We start from the raw sequence: 24,356 nt of genomic DNA on the forward strand, positions 1-24,356 counted from the left end.
ATACCATGGCTTTCATGGCAGAGTTAAGAATGGTGTGTCCAAAGAGAACCATTAACAACAATCGCCAATTATGCAAATCTCAAATCAAGAAAATAGGACACCCCAAGCTGTTCTACTCTGCATTGTTTTCAGATCACATATCCGTTGATGTCAATTAAATTGTTTCATGGGCAAAGATTTTTCCTTAGACAACTCTACTTTCTCATAATCCTTCAAAACATATGTTCATCATTGTCACTGTAAGGCTCAGTTATGTTGCATGCACTAAATGGCCTTATTAGTTGAGTATAATACTATACATTTTCTATATACACCCAATAACAGTAGGATCAAAGTAAAGTTGAGGATACTTTAGGCAATTACTACACCACAAATAAAAAGTAGAATCAAAGTACACCGTACAAAAAAAATGTGGCATACCATTCACGAATATATTTCACTCGGTCATTTCATCAAACACTTAATATGCATTAGAAAATATAGATTGTCCAAGAAAAATAAGAAAGCAACTTAAATAGAGTGTTGGAAACATATAGACAACGAATGTGGGAAAGAAAGCAATGCATACCTGATGGTTGGTATCCTGTTCAGATCTGTTATGCACATCTTAACCACTCTTCTATAATTGAAATCTATCCACATATACTAATATGATCATCAATCTATTTTAAATAGATCATTTAGTTACAATTTGGATTGATTCAAGAGGGTTTATGTAATCGATATAGTATAAAATGGGTAATTCTATTCTTTGGAGAAAGGAATGTAAGAAAAACAGGGTACTTCGAAAAATATAAAAAAACACATGTTTTGAAAGAATGGCATCACTAATATCTCCTTCCTTTCGAATTAGTAAAACAGAAACACATAACATTTTTTACCAGAATGATTAATGCTTTTTGTTCCTCCCAGCGTACAAAACATCACCCTAACAATTCAAAATCAGCAGAAACTGACAATTATGGAAGTTCAGGGGCTGTTACGCACACTTTTGAAAATTCTTAACGTATTAAACTTAAATCAAGGTGTGAAAATGACAGTTTAGATTGTTGGGCAATGGGCACTCGTACTGCTCATTGGTCATTAAGAAGAACTAGAAGCCGGAAACGAAAGGTCAAGGCTCAATCATGGGCTAGGCCCACTTCGATTATTTTTGGTAGCCCACTGTGAATGAGAATAAACCCATATCTGTTTTTGTTTCTTTTCTACCTGACAAAATTGTAGATTTTGATTTTTGGCAACCATTTTTCTTTAGTTTTAGCTTGGGCACATAATCACGTTAAATAATTACTAACATGACATTCTACTCCTCAAGCTGCAGGTATGACCCGACTCCCTCTCCATTAATGATTAAGGATAATATCTTCTGTGGATATGTCAATTTCTTACATTTCTACACCCAAGTCCACTGCATTAATCCATCTCTTGTTAAGGGAGAATCAATTTGTATTATAACAAAATGACGAGTCATATTTTTAAGAATATTAAAATCAAAATTTATCGAATTGTGTGTTATATTAGTGATTATAATAAAATATAAAAGTTGTTTTGGTCAACATGCAAGATTATTTTATCTAGTGGACCTTATGGACCGATCTACTATTTGGATTAAAAAAGTTAGGTAGAGATGGAAGTGGAGGTTGGCTGGCATTTATACACGTATCATTACTTATCCATCTAATGTGTGTGTGTGTGTCATTCAACATTCTCTTCACCTTCACATAGTTAATTTGCTGCCTTCCCTTTTTTGCTCTCGTTTTGACTTGATAAATTAAACAAACATCATGTCTTCTTCATCTTCCAACTACCAGCTAGAGCGCTTTCGAATCCCACTTAAACAGATAGCAGATGCCACCAACGACTTTTCTTCTGTAAACCTCATCAGACGAGGTGGATTTGGAGAGGAGTACAAAGGTCAGCTCTTGTTGTCTGGGCAATTGATCAATATTGTTGCACGAAGATTAGATCGTCAGTGTGGGCATGGAAACAAAGAGTTCTGGATGGAGGTTTTGATGCTTTCAACACTCAAGCATGAAAATCTTGTCTCCATCATTGGGTTTTGTGACGAGAATGAAGAGAAAATCGTTATAAACAAGCATGACGCCAACGGAAGTCTCGACCAATATCTAAGAGATCCGGCAACGCTCACATGGACGAGAAGATTAGAGATATGCGTTGGCATGGCACGTGCATTGAGTTACATCCATTACGATAAGCGACGCAATTTTAGCGTTGTGCATCGTAATATCAAGAGCTCAAAGATTTTACTAGATGATAACTGGAAACCCAAGTTATCTGGTTTTGAGCTTTCTATGAAAACTACAGCAACTCGAAGACACCGACTACTCCTTGGTGGTCTTTGTGGCACTAGAGGGTATATAGACCCAATATATGAAAAGACGGGAGGCGTAACGCACAAATCGGATGTTTACTCGTTAGGGGTTGTATTATTTGAAGTCATGTGTGGGAGGACGGCATTCATTAATCCTAAGGGGTTTTCAGCTCAATTGGCCAAACATGATTTAGAACAGGAATCAACCGATATGGTGGGAAAAGGGGATCAGGGATTACCTGATCTCGTCAAAAAAATGGATGACGGGAGTTCACCAACACCGGCTAATCAAGATTCCACAAAGGGATTGCTGGATGTGGTGGAAAATTTGGATGAGGGGCTTTTACCTCAACTGGCCAATCAAGTTTCCACAGAGACATCGACATATGAACTTTCCGTCCCTCCACTTCGGTGGTCATTAGTCAGCAACTTGCCAGAACTAATGGAAGCACCATCATTAAGCGACATCAGAGATCACGTCCATTCTAGCACCTACATGTTTTCAGAACCAGGAGATGGAGAGGCACCAGGATCCAGTGACTTGGGGCAGCGAGAAAGATCCGACATCGGTATGGAATACAATACTAACATCGATACAGAAGAAAAGTTCATGTTTACCTTAGCTCCGTTAGCCATCAAATTCCGACCTAGGCACTTGCATATTGCAGACCTAGAGTTATTAGCTCCGTTGGCCATATGCGGTTATGAACAAGGAAAACTAGATGACATGATCGATCCAGACCTATGGAAACAAATGGGCCCACAATCATTCAAAGTCTTTTCAGAAACAGCATATTACTGCTTGAAGGAGCAACGATCACAACGTCCAGATATACATCAACTTTTGATACGACTTAAGAAAGCATTGGATCTTCAAAGGAATTATGATAATCCCATAAGAAATGGATATTGATGGAAGTGAAAGGAAAGTAAAAGAAATTAGTGTTCCGAGTTTCGTTAAAGAAATGAAGTGGAATGATCACTTTCCCTCCTAATTTTCCTTCCGATTTGGACGAATTTGGAGAAAAAGAACAAAATGTTTAACTTTTCTTTCACTTCTCTCCGACTCGGAAACACAAAAGACAAATTTATTTTTCTTTACTTTCTCTTCTTTTTTCTCATACTTTCTTTTCTCTTCTTTTATTTTTCTAAACTCAGGAACGAGAGTTTTCTTTCATCACTCTTACATATTTATTTTGTTAATTGAAGGAACACTCGAAGGTACATCAACCAATCAGTTGAAGGTAATTAATTTCTTTCATTTTAAAGGTGAATCATAAAAAATTAAAAAGTGTCAACCACGCTCATTTTATTTAACTTTTTTTTTATTGGCACTTAACTTCATTCCCATCCTTACTAGTTACTACCAGCATAATTAATAGGCTATGCTATAACAATGTTCTTTTTTTTTTCTTTAACTTGAGCACCATTAATGTTGCAGGGGAAATTTTTGAAACACTTGGAGATCCCACTAAGTGAAATAAAATCGGCCACCAAGAATTTTCATAAAACATGCCTCATTGGGGCAGGAGCATATGGTGAGGTGTACAAAGCAGAACTTGATCATTTTGATAACAAAAATGTCTTGCCATTAGAAGATAAGAATATAAGTGACCTTCCAAAGAAACACAACACTGTAGCTATAAAACGTATAAAGATTAGAGAAGATAACCAAGGTCAAGAAGGGTTCCTTGGAGAAATTGAAATGCTTACTAGTTGTAAGCATCCCAACATAGTCTCTCTTCTAGGCTTTTGTGAGGAAGGTGGTCATATGATACTTGTGTATGAGCATGCTTTTAATGGAAGCCTTGACGATTATTTGGGAAGTGAGGGTAGCTTGACTAATCTTACTTGGGTGCAACGTATAAAGATCTGCATTGATATTGCACGTGGATTGAATTACCTTCATACCAAGATAGAGGGTGAACAAAGGATAATACACCGAGACATAAAAAGTGGTAACATTTTGTTAGGTGAGAATTGGGAGGCAAAAATTGCAGATTTTGGACTCTCCAAATTCCACCACGATGATCAACAAGTGAACAAGACTCTCTTTACAAAAAATCTTGCAGGCACAGAACTGTATTTGGATCCAGAATATGTTAACACGGGTAGGTTGAAAAATGAATCAGATATTTACTCTTTCGGAGTTGTTTTATTTGAGATGATGGCTGGGAAGTTTGCCAATGATCCAATTTTTACCAGCGAAAACAGCAACGGTATTGCACACGTGGCACGTCGACGCTTCAAAGAGGGTAGAAATTCAATAAAGAAAATGGTGGATCCTAGATTAATGGAAGAAACTTATGAAAATATTTTCACTCTAAATAAAGGACCCGATCAAGATTCCTTGTATGCATTCTCAAAAATTGCGTATCAATGTCTCGCAGAAACTCAAGCTGAGCGTCCAACAGCAGAAGTCATCGTCAAGAAACTTGAGGAAGCATTATCTTTTCAAGTAAGTAAACATTTTTAGAAAAAATAACGTTTTTCTAATAATACATAACTAAGAACGACATCCTTTAAAACTTAAGGGTGCTCCATCAGTAACATTGTAAAAATATGTATCTAGTTAATAATACATAACTAAGAGCAACATCTTTTAAAACTCTATATATTGTTACATCAGATTTCACCAACTTTATTTAAAAAGAACATCTTATCATAATTTTTTTGCAATGGTTGTACATTTTTAAAAGCTTTAAGTAAATTTGCAGAATTATCCGATTGAAATCCACTTTAATGGTGTGATGAGAACCAAAAAAGTTTAGTGGCTCATTGAGTAAAATTAAAAGATAAGTGACCCTAAAAGAAACTAAATATTATCGGTTGTCCATTTATGAAATTGACCCATAAAAGAAATATCAACTCATTGATATGATTTTCAAGTTGATCAATTGTTTAATAATTCACAGGAAAACATCAAAGACAACCTCAGAATTTCACTTGAAGACATAATATTAGCCACAGATAACTTCAGTGATAGCAATGTCATTGGAAGAGGAGGATTCGGAAGGATATACAAAGCAGAAGTTACACATGCTAATGGTCGTCACACCATTGCTGCAAAGCGATTGGATCCAACTGGTGGTCAAGGAGAAACTGAATTTATGGCAGAACTTGAAATTCTTTTGGAGTATAAACATGAGAATGTCATTGGCCTTATCGGCTACTGCAAAGATCACGTTGAACAAATCATTTGTACTGAGTATGCATCTAAAGGAAGTCTTGATGTACACTTGAAGGACAATGATCTTACATGGATGAAACGACTTGAGATAAGCATTGATATTGCACGAGGGCTGGATTTCCTCCATGGAGGTGGCGTAACACAAGAGGTGGTGATGCATAGAGACATCAAAAGCTCTAACATTCTACTAACTGATAATTGGAGAGCAAAAATTGGTGATTTTGGGCTGTCCTTAATAACTCCAATAGATGAGGAAACGGACTTTGTCATTGACAATGCTTGCGGCACACCGGGCTATTGTGACCCACTATACGAGAAATTGGGTTTCTTAACCAAAGAATCTGACATTTACTCATTGGGAGTGGTTTTATTTGAGATCTTGTGTGGGAGATTGGTGTTTAAACGCATCATTGGTTCTTTTCATAATCGAATCACTTTGTTTCAACGTCATTATGAAAAAGGAGAACTTGATCAAATGGTGTTTGAAGGTATAAAGGACCAAATTGCCCCAAAATCATTGGATATCTTTCAAAACATTGCCTACCAATGCTTACATGATGAAAAAGAAAAACGACCAACAACAAGTAAGGTGCTACTACAACTTAACAAAGCCTTGGAATTTCAAGTAAGTTTTCGGAAACTATCTACGTTTCAACGAGTATCATAAATATAGAAATAAAAAGGTATTAAGACATAACTAAATAAAAGTTGTTAAAGACTGTACAGTCTTTAACAATTATTAAATTAGCTTCGCTTGAATATATATATATATATATATATATATATATATATATATATATATATATATATATATATATAGGCATTTTTTAAGGAGTATACTAAATTGAAAACCATTTTTATTGAATGTTTCTAATTAATTTTCGAAAGTAAATAAAATCTAAATGGATACGAGTTCGTAAAATGCAGATATGAGATAACCTTGTCATTCATTATATTAGCTGAAGTAACAATTTTTTTCGTGTTTAAATAATATACAGGATGATTACGACATATGGGAGCCCAAATTGCCTAAAGACTATGAAAAATTGATCCAAATGTCAGACTCTCGAGAGATTTACTCTCTTGAAAAGAAAAAAGACATCTACCAAATGCTATGCAACGGAGTCCTTCTTCAAAAAGGCAAAGTGGTAATTAGCTTGTTCTTGCATCCAAGTCATTTTTGTTCCCTACATTCCTTTCTCTTAAACTTTATAAAAACCAGTAGACTTTTTCATTTTGTTATACTTTATATAATTTCACTTAGTTTTTAATTTCCAACTGAACATATTTTCAATTACCAAAAAAAAATCCTCTGATTTTGGAACTTATGTACTCATTGCTCATGATCGATCACGGCTACTTGCCATGACAAACTAAAGGTGTAAGCTCTTACAATAAATATTTTCATTGATTTATGCTACTTGTCAATTCTTTATTGTGAGGGATTGTCCGAAATCATACATGCAATTAATAACATGCAGTATAATAGAGATTGGGCTTGCGCTTGATTTGTTTTGTTGTGTACAACAGTTGTTTTCACTAGACGTTGATGGAGAAAGAAATGAAATGATATCAGCAACAAAGTTTTCATACAAAAATCGATGGTCACATAAGTGGCGTTCTGTACCAAAATCAAGGTTTCATTCTCTTTCTCTGTGTATGTGTGTTTATACATACACTGTTATTAATTGTGTTTATTGCTATCTCTTTCTTGAATGTTGAATTTAGTTGTTTTTCCATCCTAGCTAATCATGACAGGTGTTTAGTCAATTAACAATATTATCGTTTCATAGCTTATCTTGAACTCCCATCATGATTTTTTTTTGTCACACTTGGTCACCATTCACATAACAAGTTATCAAATGAAAAAAAAAAAAAAAAAAAAAAAAAAAAAAAAAAAAAGCTTTCTATCATCCCGGTGTATGTGGCACTATAAGTAAAGATGTATGGGAAAAACACATACAAATTACGTTATTTAGCTTAAAGGTAAGAGTATAAGGGCCTAATTTCTACATTTAAGCAGTTTACACAACTCATTGTAACTTGTTACCAAAGGGGTTTGGCACAATGTTAGAAAACACTGTTTTTCAACATTCAGGTATAAGTTCAAGAACCATATTGTTAGAAAATTTTCATCATTACTCACTAAAATATCAACTATATCAGTAATCAAATGATAACTAGCATATTGTCTAAATAGACATATAATTCAGTGCGGGTGTTTGATAACACAAATATCAAAATCCTTATCTAAGGTAACATAATAGGGATACTAATTTTATGAAAAAAATTAAAAAAATAATCAAAGTTACTGATACTTTAACTGTTTACTGAACTCGTGTCCAAAAAATTGGAGTTATTCCATTTTTTGGGGTGAAAAGAAACATCAAATCCAAAAGTGTATATAAGTGTGTATGTGGGTCATAAAGAGTAGTACCACTAATCAATATTTCAATATCTTATAATATATGCAGGTTTCATAAAGTGGCGGAGTTGTTAGATATTTCGAATCTAAATATCCAAATAAAGATAAAAGCTCAGTTTTTGTCTCCGGGTGTCGATTATGGAGTTCGTCTTGTGTTTAGATTTTGTGGTCCAAGAAAATCTGTAGCTAAACGGATGTATGTGAACCTCAAGTACAAAAAGGGGAGCGAAAGCTTACATGCATATTTTGCAACATGGAGAGAAGATGGATGGATGATGACTGAGTTGTGTCGATTCCTCAATCACAATAGAGATGTTGAATTTGAGTTTCTACTAGAGAGCTTTTCACAATGCTACTGTGAAAGTCGTGGTGTTTATATTGAAGGCATAGAGTTTGGAGCCATTGATAATGCAAGTTTGAACCCATCCTAGAATTTTTGTTCCCACATTTTCATATTGTAGGTTACACTTTATAACATTGTATTATAATAATTTTTATATAGGTGAAACATGGAGAAATCAAGGATCCAAAGGACGTCCAACAACCCTTGATCAAATTAGATTTGAGCACAGACCAAGTGCAACAATTGCCAACTAATTGTGAAAATGAAGTTCAGAGATTTGAAAGCTATGACGAGGGTGAAAAGGTCCTTTCAGTTTCTATCATATTTAATGTGTAGACTGTGGTAGAAATTTTTTTTTTTCTTTTTTTTTTAAATCTTGGGAATTTGGTAATAAATTATAGTGAACTTTATGACAGGCGTTCTCCCCAAACAAAGTGAGCAAAAAGAAGCATTTTATCCTTTCAGCAAAGGAGGCTCTTTACGTATCTTCCGATGTGAAGCTTTTTAAATCAATGCGCTCAACCCACTCCAGGTTTTTATTTATTATTTAAACTAAATTTGGAATTACATCTTCTCATTTTAACCATTAAACTTTCTTTGTTAATACTATATCGTCCCAACCATGAAAGAAGTTACTCAACTTTCTTGCTAAAATGGTTGGAACTTGCTCATTTATATACTAGTCATAATTTGAAATCATATTCTTATAGATTGCTTTATATCATCACACTTTCAACGCCCTAAACAAATTTATTTCGACTCCAAGAAGTATCTAATCACATATCATGTACTACCTAGATCTGAAGATGTGGTTGAGCTCCTACGTCAACAAGTGTTTCGTATCAAGTGCAAGATTGAAAGTCAAATGTTGTCACCAGATACAGAATACACATGTTACCTTGTGTTCAAGCTTTCAGAAAAATGTCATGGCTTGTATTGTCCGGTGATAGTACGAAATTTACTCAACCGAAAAATCAAAGAGAAGGGAATTGTTTATTTTAGATCCCCAAGCCCATGTAATGTCAATGATACTGATCGGGTTCCAAAAGAGAGGGAAGATGGATGGATGGAAGTCAATGTGTGGAAATTCAACTCAAGTAATGGGATTCGAGATGATTGTGTTTTTATCAATTTGAAACTGATATGTTATGAAGGAACTATGTCCGGCCTCAGTATAAGCAGCATCGAGTTTCGGTCGATGTAATTATGAGACAATGATGTGAGCAAGTAGATACAGCAAAACACAGTGAACATGACAATTGTTTGTCTTACATTGATTCTACAGTGCGTGTGTTAGGAGTATGACATTTTTCATACCACTGCATGAACTATCCATCTCATCCTTCATCAAGAACTACCTGACTAGCATTCATATACTCCTATATACACCCAATAACAGTAGGATCAAAGTAAATTCGAGTATACTTTGGGCATTTACTGCACTACAATATCAATAAATAACAGGAGGATCAAAGTACACCTTACAACAAATCTGGTATTCCATTAAAAAGGATATTTCATTCAGGCATTTCATCAAACGCTTAATATGCATGTAAAATTAAGATTTGTTCTAGAAAAATAAACAATCAAATGGAGTGAGAAAACTTATAGACAAAGAAAGCGAGGAAAGAAAGCAATACATATCTTTCACTCTTTCAGATAGTATCTTGTTCGGATTTTTTTATTGACATGTTAAGGACTCTGCTTCTATTATTGAAATCTATCCAGTTATACATGAGTTGATTTCAATTTCTATGAATTCAAAACGAGTTTGTGTAATGGATTCTTTGGGGAAATAATATGAATAGAATAATCATTAATGTTTTCCATTCCAAGTTCCAGGTTCCGAGTTGCAACTGCCGCTCTGATCGGGCACCTGCCGCACTGGCCAATAAGCCTAACGCCTACGTTGGTTTATTCGTGGGCTAGGCCCACTTCGATTCATTTTTTGGCAGCCCACTATTCATTTGGAAACCCATATCCATTTTGGTTTCTTTGAACTTTTTTCTACCTAAAATACAATAGATTTTGCAATATTTTTTTTAGGTTTATCTTGGCAAATAATCATGTTTCCGCTCCCCAAAACTTTACTTTCTTTTTTTATGCAAAATAAATAAATAAAATTCGTTAAGGTAATATTGTTTTTATTTTGTATACATTTAATAATTAATGTTTCTTCTTGCAAAAAACTCAAACTTGTCAATTTTGTCCACATTACATCCTTATAACATGTTGTAAGTTTCTGCCCTTAACCAACAATTTTAGCATCTTCAGTGAGATATGATTTTTCCAATGATTTTGTTTTTTCGGTCATCTTCTCAAGTGAGTCTCCAGTTTGAAAACCATTCTCTCTCCACTATCTTTCTCCTTCCCTTAAAAACCATCATTGGAAACCTTCTTCCACCCGCCGATCCTGCCCTGTTACGCATCAAACTTTGTCGTTTCTCTGCTGCTACCCTTACCTACAAACCCTCATTTTCAAAAGCACCAATTTGCTACCTCCCTTTGCCTTGCCGAAGCGCAACCTCAGCCACTCAAATCCATTCCACAGTCGGAGTAAAACCTTGACAATCATTTACACCACCCCCTTTGTTAGAATTGCCGAGGTTTTGGCCAGAAAAACACAATCGTTGGATATTGGATGGAAAAACAGAAGTGACAAAAAAGCCATATATCGCTAGAGAAGATGATCGAGGTCTCGCAGAGATGCCAAAATCACCGAAGAATCCATCTTTTAGTCGGAAACCTACAACAATATATCATAAGGACGTAATGTACACAAAACCAACAAGTTAACCGGGCAATTTTTCAAAATAAATAAATAAATAATAGTGATTAGATGTGTACAAAACGAAAACAATGTTACCTTTTTAAGTCCTTTTCCCCTAAAAAAATTTGTAATAATAAAATTAACAAAGAATACATCAACATTATAACTTGAAAAACAAGAATTTTCAACTGTATTTTACAAACGGATACTTTAAACAAAGTGGAAGATCGAACTAGATTGAGACATTGCAACCTTAACATAATGCTAAACAAAAAACTAAATCCACTTTTGGGTACATAATCTCACCTTAAATCTTTGCTAAACCTCGAAATCTAAATATATACATGCTTTTACGTCTTCTCTGTCTCAATTCACTAACATTCTCTTCGTGCAAAAGGGGTTTCCAAATGACTTTTCATTGGGTTTTTAAGGTTTATTCACTAACATTTGATTTCAACCATAAGCTTCATTCCATTTACCTGGTCCCTAAAACTACTTGTAAGTAAAAAAAACCAATGAATTTTGTCAAATTTATTTGTATGTAATTTGAAGTGTGTATTATTTAGTACCTAAAATACAGAGCCACAAACAAGGTTAAACCTCATGGAAACATCAAACATGTCTAGTGGTGTAGCTACAACATTCTTACTCTCTAATCTAACATTCTTACTCTCTAATCTTCCAGATGTTCTTCAAAAATAATCTAGAATACATTTAAAGACTTTGGATACATTATTGGCTCTTACATGGAGAATAATATTAGATGTTAATAGAAAGAAATTCGCTATTTTCCGTTTCAGGAAGGTAAACTACCTTTCGTATTGATGGAAAGACTCAACATTATTAAAATGGCAATGTAAAGGTGTTTGCTAACATCGCAAAGTTCTACCCATTAAACTATATTTAAACTTTTGTTATCTTTTATAAATATAATTCTTTTACCTATTAAACTAGAGATTGGCTTGAAAAGCAAAGAAAGAGGATTTCTAGTTTCAACAACCTGGTGTTGGAAATCGGTTTTAAACAAATTCTAGAAATAGGGTTTTCCCATTTTTTAACATGAAATTCGAACCGTAAAACATCATTAAAATGTATAAATGTTTATATGTTTGTATTCTTGTCCATGATACATATGTCCAAAACAAATTTAAGATGAATGATAATTTAATATTTAAAGTGATGATATTGGAAAAAGTAAATAAAAGAGTCCAAGGGATCTGAGTTCATCCCACATGGGTGGGAGAAAGAAAAGGCAGTGGGTTTATAAGTAGAAAGCATTATGAACCTTGTAATAGTTACAGAACCAGTGGCCTCTCTTGTGAGCATGGGGTTTAGCAAATGCAAACCAAAATTCAGTTGGGTTCGCCAAACTTGTGTGCTATGCGTCCTATGGCCTATAGGTACGAATACTCTACTCTACAATAGTTCAAGGACCTTTTTGTAAATATTCCTATGGCCTATTGGTTTCACTAACCTACTTCATCCTCAACCTCTCATTTTCTTTTGTACCATGTATTTTAAAACTTGTACCTTAGTTGTTTTGTATTTTTTTTAATTGAGTGGTTTTTGTAAATATTCCTATGGCCTATTGGTTTCACTAACCTACTTCATCCTCAACCTTTCATTTTCTTTTGTACCATGTATTTTAAAACTTGTACCTTAGTTGTTTTGTATTTTTTTAATTAAGTGGGTTGAAAAAGATAGGATTTCTTTGTGTTATAGGTTGAGAAAGACGAAGAAAAAATAGAGACAAAAATTAATGTGACAGTAAGTTCAGTGGATTGGGAGGAAATGACTCCCTCCTCCCTAAAGATTGAAAAGTTCAAACATAATTTGGAGTGAAAATAATTTAATGTTGATCTTTACCATGATGGTCGTTGGTCTCGGGAAATTTATGGTGACCAAAAAGATAAGGAGGAGGTAATTTCCACGAGAATGCAATCTCCTCCCATGATGGGGAAGAGAATGAGTGGTAGGGGTGGATAGCATGATGGGGGAAAGGCTTGGTGGTGAGAGAAGGGGAGTCGTACTTAAACCCATTGATGGTAGCAAACTCAGGAATCAAACATGCAACTTTTAAAAACTACAAGGGCGAGCCATGTCAATAATTTAAAAGTTGGACTAAAACTTAACCATAGGGACCAAAACTGTAATATACTCTATTTGTACTTTTTTTTTTTTATGTAGCAATCTTCATATCGGGACTCGAAGGACAGTTGGCATTGACCAAATTTGCAATTTAGTCTAAAATAATTGGAATTAAAATTTTAAAATTGCTTTATATATAGATAGGAACCTTCATTTTTATTTTGCTGTTGACTCTACACCTACGGTCGTTGTCGGCGCTGAGCAGCTGATCATATTAAAAGTTTTGACAACACATTATGTAGATCTGGATCTACTCTTACAATCCATTAAAAAAGAATATATATATATATATATATATATATATATATATATATATATATATATATATATATATATATATATATATATATATATATATATATATATATATATATATATATATATATATGAGATGGCATTGCCTAAATATTACGAATCCATTAAAAAATTAGAGTAAATTACTGAAATCATCCCTATGGTTTGGTCAAAATTACACGTTTGGTCCCAAACCTTTTTTTTGCACTCGGATCGTCCCTATGGTTTGATTTTGTTGCGTTTTTCGTCCATTGCATACATAAAGTTAGGGACCAAATGTGCAATTTTGACCAAACCATAGAGACGAAAAACGCAACAAAATCAAACCATAGGGACGATCCAAGTGGAAAATAAAAATTAGAGACCAAACATGCAATTTTAATGAAACCATAGGGATGATTTCAGTAATTTACTCAAAAAATTATGATTATGTTTGGTGAGTATCCTCTTGCTTCACAATTCACATAATTCCTTTTCTTCATCCTCTTTTTTACCTTCATACATAGAAACATCATGTATTATCCACTCGAAGGGATTAACCACTTAGAAATCCCAGTTGAAGATATCCAATCAGCAACCAATGACATGGCTGATGAATATGTGATTAGTTCAAACAAGGAATTTACAACTTACAAAGCACAGCTTTTTTGGTCTGGACAGCTGATCGATATTGTTGCACAATCATATGATCGACTTGATGCTGATGGAGTATCCATGTTCGAGAACACAGCTTTGATCCTTTCTGGTCTGAAGCATAAAAATATTGTCACTTTTCTTGGGTATAGCGGGGATCCATATTGGATTTTCATCTTAAGCAAGTATGAACCCAATAGAAGTCTCGATGAGCATCTAAGGGAGGCATCAACACTCCCATGGATGGAAAGATTGCAAATATGTGCTGGTATTGCTCATGGATTAAGTTACCTCCATTATGAGGAGGGACGTGATTACAGTGTCATACATTGCAACATCAAAAGCTCTTCAATTCTGTTAGATGAAAACTGGGAGCCCAAAATATGTAATTTTGGGCATTCGATAAGAACTCCGGTTGCTCATAGGCATCGTCTTCACCATGCTAAACATTCTGGTACGGAAGGATACATGGACGCGATATATGAAGAGACAAGAGGTGTGACCGAAAAGTCGGATGTGTTCTCGTTGGGAGTGGTGCTATTTGAAGTTCTGTTTTGGAAGGAAGCATGGAGTGATGACGAAGATGGGGAGTCTTTAGTTGAATCGGCCAGATCACACTATGAAGAAGAAACTTTGGAGGATTTGATTGATGCGGATGTATGGGAAGAAATGGACGAGAAATCAATTAAAATCTTCTCAGAAACAGCATATTCGTGTCTCAAGGAGCAGCGAGCACATCGACCAAGTATGGATCAAATTGTCAGACAACTAGACAAAGCATTGCAACTCCAAATGAAATTCGAAAACCTTGTAAGATCTGTGCTCCTGGAGTTGTTATTGTTTTCTTTGGTTTCATTTCCATTTTTTTAACAGCAAGACTTTTATTAAAAGAAAGAGGAAGATATTTCATTTCCATCTCACAATATTGTTTGTGTTTATATCAAATTGTTTAATTTCTATCCATGTTAAAGGAAGATTCAGGAGGCGAGAGTAGTGAAGTTACATCTTTTGACCGGCTGAAGGTAATTATTTTCTTTTAGAGTCTAAGTAATATAAATAATCATTTTTAACCTACTTAAGTATTCAGTGATCAAGTACGCTATCGATTGAATATTTTTTTTGATCCATCTTGTACTAATTGTAATTAATTTCTCGTTAATAGTTTTGAAAAATAATGATCATAAAAATGTTGGAAACAATGAAGATGGCCATTCACATTTAAATGATTACACTTTTTTTTAATCAACATCTGTTTATAATATAGATTTACTTCAACAAATCTAATTGATTATCCTCTACAATCTCAATAATTTTTTTTCCCTTGACACACATAATTATATATGTAGGGGAAAGATTTCGAACACTTGAAGATTGGACTGAGTGATATAGAGTTTGCCACTGAGAATTTTGCTGAACGTTACTGCATTGGGTCAGGCGGATATGGCAAGGTGTATAAAGCAGTACTTCATCTTGATCAGGGGACAAATTCTTCCACAATAGAAGAGAATAATAAGGATGAATTAATGCCCAAGACAGGTAAAACTGTGGCTATAAAGCACATCTTTAGTAGAGGAGACAAACAAGGGGAAGATGGGTTTGTTGCAGAAATTGAAGCACTCACTAGTTGTAAGCATCCCAACATAATTTCTCTTCTTGGATTTTGTGTTGAAGGCCCTGAAAGGATCCTTGTATACGAGCATGCTTCTAATGGAAGCCTGGATGATTATTTGGAAAGCATCGGCAACAGGGCTAACCTTAGCTGGACGCAACGTATAAGAACATGTCTTGGTATTGCACGTGGATTGCACTGCCTTCACAGTGGTAATGACAACAAACAAAACATAATACATCGCGATATCAAGAGTGCCAACATTCTATTAGACGAGAGATGGGAAGCAAAGATTGCGGATTTGGGGCTCTCAAAACTGTACTCTTTGAATGAAAACTCCAGCACTATCAATACCATTCATATTGCTGGAACAGAGGTGTACTTGGATCCAGAGTATTGGAGTACTGGTAAGTTGAAAAAAGCAACAGATGTGTACTCTCTTGGAGTAGTTATGTGTGAGATCATGTGTGGAAGGGTGGCCTATGATAAAATTTATATGGCCGAGGATGAGAAAGGACTGGGACCCATCGCAAGACGACACTATGATAAAGGAACACTTAAGGAATTGATAGATCCTGTCCTGAAGCAAGAGAGTGATGAAATCCTTTTTACTCAAAATGAAGGTCTCAGTGAAGAGTCTTTGGCCACATTTTTCGAAATCGTTTATGGATGTTTGGCAGAATCTCAAGCCAAACGTCCAAAAATGGATGTCGTCATTAAGGGGCTTGAGCAAGCACTGTTTCTTCAAGTAAGTTGGATGCATGTTTTAAACTATAACCTTTTTTTCTCTTTATTCGTTACCAACAACAATTTTACATCAATTATGATAAGGGAAAATGATTTACAAGCCCAACGAAGTTTCCAAATTATTTAAAAAACCCCAATCATGTTTTGTCTGTCCAAAAAAACCCAACAAACTTAACATTTTGTCTAAAAAGCTCAACTAAGTTATACTTTCCTAAAAGTCAAATAAAAGAAATAGATGACGTGGCTTATTACCGTATCGGGAAAATGACTTGTTAGACCAACAAAGTTTTCAAAACATTTAAAAAACTCCAATCATGTTTTGACTGTTCAAAAAAAACCCCAATGAACTTAAACAAAACAAAATTGGGATTTTTTGAACGGTTTGGAATTTTGTTGGACTTTTTAGACAAAAAGTTAAGTTCGTTGGGTTTTTTTGAACAGACAAAAAATGATTGAGATTTTTTGAATGGTTTGAAAACTTTGTTGGGCTTTTAAGTCATTTTCCCATATGATAATTACATAAAAAAAGTACAAAAAACGAGACAAATAGAAAAGAAATGTTAAATAAGAATTTTAATTTAATCTTCAATTAGCAACTGGCCGACTGATGAGTGTCATGAATCACAGGAAAACTTCAAGAACAACCTCAAATTTTCACTTGAACACATAAAGTTGGCAACACAAAGCTTCAGTGAGAAGAATATTATTGGTGAAGAAAAATATTGGCATCTATACAGAGGAGAAGTCCCACAAGCTAATGGAAGTAACATCATTATTGCAAAGCGATTTAAGGGTGATACTGGTTTTCTAAAAGAAGAATTTTCCACTGAGTTTATAAATCTTCACGAGTATACACACAAAAATATCATTGGTCTTGTAGGCTATTGTAATGAAATGGATGAAAGAATCATTATTTATGAGAATGCATCTAAAGGAAGACTCAATGGGTATTTGAAGGACGTTAATCTTACATGGATGAAACGTCTTAAGATAAGTATCGATGTTGCGAGTGGGTTGGATTTTCTTCATGGAGGTAATGTAACAAAAGATGTGGTGGTGCATAGGAGCATCAGAAGCTCTAGTATTCTACTTGATGGTGAATGGAAGGCAAGAATTGGTGATTTTGGGCTTTCCTATGTAAGTTCAAGAGATGACCCAATTTCATTTGACCTCAGGAATACTTCCTGCACAACTCCTGACACAGAGTATGAAAAGAGCACAGACACCTTAACCAAAGAATCTGATATATATTCATTTGGGGTAGTTTTATTTGAGATCTTGTGTGGGAGTGGGACGTTGTCATTTGTAAAAGAGGTTGATGAGCTAGGGAACTTCGTTAATCACCACTTTCCAGAAGGAAAACTTGTGTTTGAGGGTATAAAGGAACAAATTGTGCCTCAATCATTGACAGTATTTCAAGAAATTGTCGTTCAATGCTTACAGTACAAGAGAGAAGATCGACCAATGGCAGCCCAAGTGTTGATGCAACTCAAGAAAGCATTGGAATTCCAAGTAAGTTCTTATCTTTGCAATGCATATGTAACAAAAGTATAGTATGTATTCATCAAGGATATCAAATGATATTTATAATATATAAAAGCAAACAAATTGTGGAATCTTAAGAATATTAAACATTTGGTTTCATGGAATATATATGTTCCATGAAACCAAATGTTTAATATTCTTAAAAACATTTCTCGAAAAATGAAATATGAAATCATTTTAACTGTAAGCTATGTAGTCGCTTTGGGTTTTCTAATTATAGTTTTTAGAGTAAAATGTATGTTGTTTACATGTCATGATGAAAATGAATATACTAATTAATCAATATTGCTTTTTAAATGTTACTTCATATATATATAGGAAGATTATGAAATGTGGGAGCCCAAACTGCCTAAAGACTACAAAGAAATAATCCTAATGTCAAAAAACTCCAACGTCTACTCTATGTCAAAGAAAGAAGATATCTACAATATGCTCTTGAAAGGAATCCTCATTCAAGAGGGCAACGTGGTAGTTGCCTTATTCTCCCATCTCATTCATTTCATGTATTTTGTGTTTCATGTTTGTTTTGTTTTTTACAAAGTGTTACCTGAGTTGATATACGCAGACGGATCCAATCTAGTTCTAGCTAGGGTTTACATTTGTACTTTCCCTATATATAACGGCCGATAGCTAGGGTTTCAATTATACTATACTATCATTTTCAAGCTTGTGAATAAAAATACTGCCTCCTGCCCATGGACTTAGGTCATATCATGTAAAAAATTGTGTCTTTGTGTGTGTGATTATTCTTATTTAGTCCTCACACAAAGTTTTAAATTGAAAGACCGTTTTGGTTTATAGTACATGTATTTGCATGCACATATGAGAAATTGGTTTGATTACTTATTTGTTTGTATAACATACAGTGGTTTTCAATTGGAAGTAATGGAAAAAGAGATGAATTGATATCAGCAAGAAAGTTTTCATACAAAAACCGATTGTCACATAAGTGGCGATCTGCAACAAAATCAAGGTTACCCTCTCTGTCTCCCTTCTTGTGCCTATTTTTATGTGTACGTACATTGATGTTAAATGTAATTATAGCTCTCTTATATAATTGTCAATTGATATACTCAGATATCTTTTAATTTTAAATGTCATGTGTTCCCAAGCAAAATAAACTAATAATATCGGTTCATAACCTATTGTGAAGCTAAATTTTGAACTCGCATAATGCATGATAGTTTACATTTTTAGTTTGATGTTGCTCGATATTCACAATATTATAAGCTACAAAAACAGAACATACTACAATATTTACACTCTAAAATTATGAAAGACAAACTGAAGTTTCGGTAAAGTATAAGAACTGAGTATGTCAATATATTTCTGCAATGCATATGTACAACTTTTACAAATCATCATATACAAATCGCTACGTATAGTACCAAGATGATTTTGACACAAGGTTACCAATCAAAAGATTTCTTCACATTTAGGTTTTTATTTTAAATTTCTTTAGACGCATAGATGTAGAATCAGAGGACACTCTTTTCAAAATCTTTTATTATTTGAGAAAAAGCTTTTAAATAGTGTTTATCATTGGAGAGGGCACTTCGATCACTTAGTATGCCAGGGCATAGAACAATAGAAGCTATACTAAATTGGAGTACTCTAATATCTTTAAACATATGCAGATTTCATAAAGTGGCAGAGATGTTAGATATCTCCAATCTAAAGATCCAAATAAAGATAAAGCCTCGTTTTTTTGTCTAAAGATGTCAATTATGGTGTTAATCTCATCTTTAGATTTTGTGGTCCAATAAAATCAAAAGCTAAACGGGTGTATGTGAACCTCAAGTACAAAAACAGGGGCCAAACCTTACATGCATATTTCGCAACATGGAGAGAAGATGATTGAATTGTGTCGATTCTTAAATGACAAGGAAGATATTGATTTTGAGTTTCTACTAGAGAGCTTTTCAAAATGCTACTGTGAAAGTGGTGTCATCTATATTGAAGGCATTGAGTTTAGAGCCATTGATTATGCAAGTTTGAAGATACTCTTTAGTTCCCATTCTATACTTTTTTTATTTATACATTGAAACAGAGAAGGATGTATTGACCACATTTCGTGTTCTAGGTTACACTTTCTAACACTATGTCTTATAATTTTTATACAGGTGAAACATGAAGAAATCAAAGTTGAAAATTATGACGAGGGTGAAAAGGTCATTTGCAGTTCTATTGTCTTCTATGTGTAGTAGAATTAAAAAAAATATTTCCTGAGATTTTGCTAATAAATTATATTGACTTCTCTATATGATAGTCATTTAGTGAAAATGATGTGAGCAAAAAGAAGCATTATATGCTTTCAGCAAAGGAGGCTCTTTATGAATCTTCTAATGTGAAGCTTTTTGATTCAATACCCTCAACCCAGTCAAGGTTTGCTTTTTCTTTTTAATGTAATTTGCATTATGTCTTCCTGTTTTAGACATTAAATATTGATTTGTGTATATTCTAGTCATCACAGCCATGAATGAGCTTTACTGTAAATCTTTTAACCTCATTTTTTTCTTACTTAAACAAATAGTTGGAAATTGTTCATTTTTGAACTAGATTTCCATAACCTGAAATCATATTCTTGTATATTGCTTGATAAACTACCAAGTCCTTATATCGATGTACTTTTTTAACTCCTAAAAATATTATTTGTCTCCAAGAAGTACCTAATCCTACACATATCAAATATCCAGATTCCAAGAGGTGATTGAGCTTGCACGACAACAAGTATTCCATATCAAGTGCAAGATTGAAAGTCAAAGGTTGTCATCAGATACAGAATACGCATGTTACATTGTGTTCAAGCTTTCAGAAAATTGTCACGGGTTGCATTGTCCTGTAATAGTACGAGATTTACTCCAACACAAAAACAAAGAGAAAGGAATTCTTCATTTTAGATCCCCAACCCCATGTAATGTCAATGACACTAATCAGGTTCCAAAAGAGAGGGAAGATGGATGGATGGAGGTCAATGTGTGCCAATTTAACTCAAGTAATCAGCTTCGAGATGATTGTGTTTCTATAAATTTGAAACTGATAAGTTATGAAGGAACTATGTCTGGCCTTATTGTAAGCAGCCTCGAGTTTCGGTCTATTTAAGCTGATATATGAGATAATGATGTCACTTTTACTGTTTCAAGTGCTACAAGTCTAGTTGTACATTTTCCACCAAACAATTGTTCATCTTTGTTACAGACAAGCTCAATTACATTGTATGCACTAAATGGCCCTAGTTGAGTATAATGTGTTCTTTTATAATTTGTATATTATATACTCTATATACACCTAATAACACTATAACAGCAGGGTCAAAGTAAAGTAGAGGATACTTTAGGTAATTACTCCATTACAATAGCTACAAATAACAATAGAATCAAAGTACACAAAAAAACAACGAATGTGATGTTACATTTAAAAAGATATTTCATTCGGGCACTTTATCAAACACTTAACATGCATGTAAAGTTACAGCTTTGTTCAAGCGAATTAAGAAATTAACTTAAATGGAGCGTCGGAAACCTATAGACAATGAATGTGTGGAAAGAAAGCAATACATACCTTTCTGCTGGTATCCTGTTTTGATTTTATGGACATCTTAGCGACTCTGCTTCTAATGTTATCTGTCAACATATACTATTGAATATGATTATCAATCTGTTTTAGATTGATCACTTGGTTGCAATTTGGATGGTTTTTAAAACAAGTTTGTGTAATCGATAAAGGATATAATGGGTAGTCTTGATTCTTTGGGGGAAAAGGAATGAAAAAAAGAACGACGATATTGTGAGCAATAAAAAAACACACGTTTTCAAAGAATCTGAGTTAATAAAACAAAAACAGACTAACATTTTCTCATCGAAGTGTCTAAATGCTTTTTGAGTTTTTGTTCATTCCAGTGTACCAAACAACACCTAACAATTGAAAATCGACATAGGTGGTTACGCAAACTAATGAAAGCGTTAAAGTAAATTAGACGATCCGAAGTCCCTCTCTGGTTTGGGCACCTGCAGCAATGCCGCACTGCCCAAGAGGCCGCATGCATAGCTGGTTCAGTAGCGGGCTAGGCCTACTTCCATCCATCTATTTGCAGCCCATGTGAACGGGGTCATAAACCCATATCCGTTTTGGTTTCTGAACGGGTCACTGTACTTATTCTAAAAACTAGGTTAAACGTGTGAATATATAAATTAAATACATATAAAAAATTAATAGGTGGTATTGTTTTAGGTGGAATTTTAATAAAAATATGTTAGTTAAATTCATTTTTAGAGTTTTTGAACCAAAGTTATTAAATAAAAATATTTAATATTTATATTAGAGTAATTTGGTTTTTTAATATAATAATTTTTAACATAAATGATGTAACACCGTAAAATTTAAAGCAATTTTCATTTAATTTTTAATAAAACATTTCATTATTAAATCATCCAAAAGTCAAGTATTCAATGTTTCCACAAAATACATAACATAATCCATAACCCAAGATCTAAAAAACATGACATCTGCAAGTGTGTACTGATCAAGCTAACGCCTTCCCGCGATCCTTGTTAGTACCTGAAACACATAACACATAACAATGTAAGCACGAATGCTTAGTGAGTTCCCCAAAATACCACATACGCCTTTCAAGACCCTAGGATCTTCCGATCCAAGTGTCTCAGGGGATTTCCATCCCAGGACTATGTTGACCTTCCGGTCCATATCATCTTGACCTTTCGGTCCACATCATCATACTCATATCACAGAACATATCACATATATCATACATATACATCATACACATAAGACCTTCCGGTCACACATAATTACCCCATCGGGTAAGGCATAGTGAGAAGACTCACCTTGCTAATGTCGGATAATCACTCGTGCCCAATCTCCCGACCTATTGTCCTCCTATATCATAAGTACAACTCTCATTAATATTTTCCTGAATTTGTTTGACTAACACTATCAAGACAACACTAGTCAATCCTGGTCAACGATGGTCAACGGTCAACCTTTAACCCGACTCGTCGAGTGCCTTCGAGCAACTCGACGAGTTCATCCGTGTCCACCCATACCCATCTAGTCTTGCTTAACATGTCGAGTCTTTCCCTTACCCAACGTGTGACACCTGCTTGAATCGCGGGGCCACCCCGACTCAACTCGTCGAGTCCAATTGTGAACTTGACGAGTTCCATCGCATACTCACGTCCTCTAGATCCCTTCTGACTCACCGAGTCATTCCCCAACCCGGCGAGTCACCAACTGTGTGATTTACGGGGAAACCCTAGCCCTACTCGTCGAGTCTGTTCTTAGACTCAGCGAGTCCATACTATGTACAAACCCAACTGACCTCCTAAGGTCAAATCTGTTCCATTGATCCCTAGATCCAACATTCCCAAGCATGATAATCACGTAAAGTCTATATCTTGATGCACAAACAACATCTATTTGATCCTATATGATGTTTTTTCCCCAATTATCATAACCCATGGCCAAAACCCCCATTGACCTTCATAAAGCTTGATGAGTAAGGCTCTCTGGACCTCTATGGATCCAGATCTAAAGCCTCATCACAAATAGGGACTAATTGGTCATCAAATCTAATCAATAAAGGGTCCAAGAAACCCTAAATCCATATGATCATCATAACAACAAAAGGGAAGTCGAATGACTACCTCAAATGTGATGCTTTGAGCTCTAAATCCACAGAATGGCAACCTCCTTTGCTTCCTCTTGGCTAGAACCTCCTTCTTCTTGCTAAACAATGCCTCAAAGGTCAACAATGGCTTCCTCTCTCTCTCTCTCAAAACACTCAAGCACTCTAGGGTTTCTCTCAAGGGACTGATAGCCGCAAATGACGACCCTAAGGGCCTTTAAATAGGTCCCAAACCCGAGATATTAGGGTTTCATTAAACAGCGCGGACTCGCCGAGTCCACCCATGAACTCGCCGAGTCCGGACATCAATCCGAATAAGAATTCGCGACCCTACTCGGCGAGTCTAAGCACCAACTCGCCGAGTCCCTCCACAAACTCCAAAATAAAAGAATAAAATAATATACCTGAGAATCTGGATGTTACAATTCTCCCCCACTAGAATCCGACTTCGTTCTCAAAGTCTTACTCTGCAAACAACTCTGGATGCTGCTCACGCATCTCACGCTCCGGCTCCCAAGTCAACTCTGACCCCTTCTGATGCTGCCACTGGACCTGCATTAGAGGCACTTCCTTGTTCCTCAGAACCTTGATATTCCGATCCATAATAGCCACCGGTCTCTCAACATAGTTCAGGCTCGCGCCCACCTGAATATCCTCTAATGGTACCACTGCCGAC

General features: G+C 34.9%; 2 protein-coding genes across 7 annotated transcripts; both read left to right on the plus strand.

Annotated features, from left to right (window-relative positions):
* The first annotated feature begins 1,675 nt into the window (after nucleotides 1-1,675).
* On the plus strand, nucleotides 1,676-9,609 carry LOC111909939 (uncharacterized). The gene is made up of 10 exons (XM_023905728.3): nucleotides 1,676-2,901; nucleotides 3,542-3,576; nucleotides 3,774-4,790; nucleotides 5,248-6,147; nucleotides 6,521-6,670; nucleotides 7,053-7,159; nucleotides 7,997-8,357; nucleotides 8,450-8,593; nucleotides 8,707-8,822; nucleotides 9,089-9,609. Exons 1-10 carry the CDS (start codon nucleotides 1,785-1,787, stop codon nucleotides 9,492-9,494), a joined length of 4,353 nt encoding a protein of 1,450 aa, XP_023761496.1. The 5' UTR covers nucleotides 1,676-1,784; the 3' UTR covers nucleotides 9,495-9,609.
* A 4,341-nt stretch (nucleotides 9,610-13,950) lies between these two features.
* On the plus strand, nucleotides 13,951-21,298 carry LOC111909940 (uncharacterized). 6 transcript variants are annotated; one of them, XM_042900879.2, is made up of 9 exons: nucleotides 13,952-14,945; nucleotides 15,107-15,157; nucleotides 15,482-16,492; nucleotides 17,119-18,003; nucleotides 18,355-18,504; nucleotides 18,903-19,009; nucleotides 19,674-20,207; nucleotides 20,306-20,421; nucleotides 20,733-21,298. In XM_042900879.2, the coding sequence occupies exons 1-7, from the start codon at nucleotides 14,016-14,018 to the stop codon at nucleotides 19,750-19,752; spliced, it is 3,213 nt and encodes a 1,070-aa protein (XP_042756813.1). In that variant the 5' UTR covers nucleotides 13,952-14,015; the 3' UTR covers nucleotides 19,753-20,207; nucleotides 20,306-20,421; nucleotides 20,733-21,298. The 6 variants fall into 6 exon arrangements, with proteins under 6 accessions (XP_042756809.1, XP_042756813.1, XP_042756815.1 ...); XM_042900881.2 differs by having other exon boundaries at nucleotides 20,160-20,207; XM_042900880.2 differs by having other exon boundaries at nucleotides 18,355-18,501.
* The last annotated feature ends 3,058 nt before the right edge of the window (nucleotides 21,299-24,356 follow it).

Source organism: Lactuca sativa, chromosome 1 (genome assembly GCF_002870075.4).
Source record: "Lactuca sativa cultivar Salinas chromosome 1, Lsat_Salinas_v11, whole genome shotgun sequence".
NCBI classification, from domain to species: domain Eukaryota; kingdom Viridiplantae; phylum Streptophyta; class Magnoliopsida; order Asterales; family Asteraceae; genus Lactuca; species Lactuca sativa.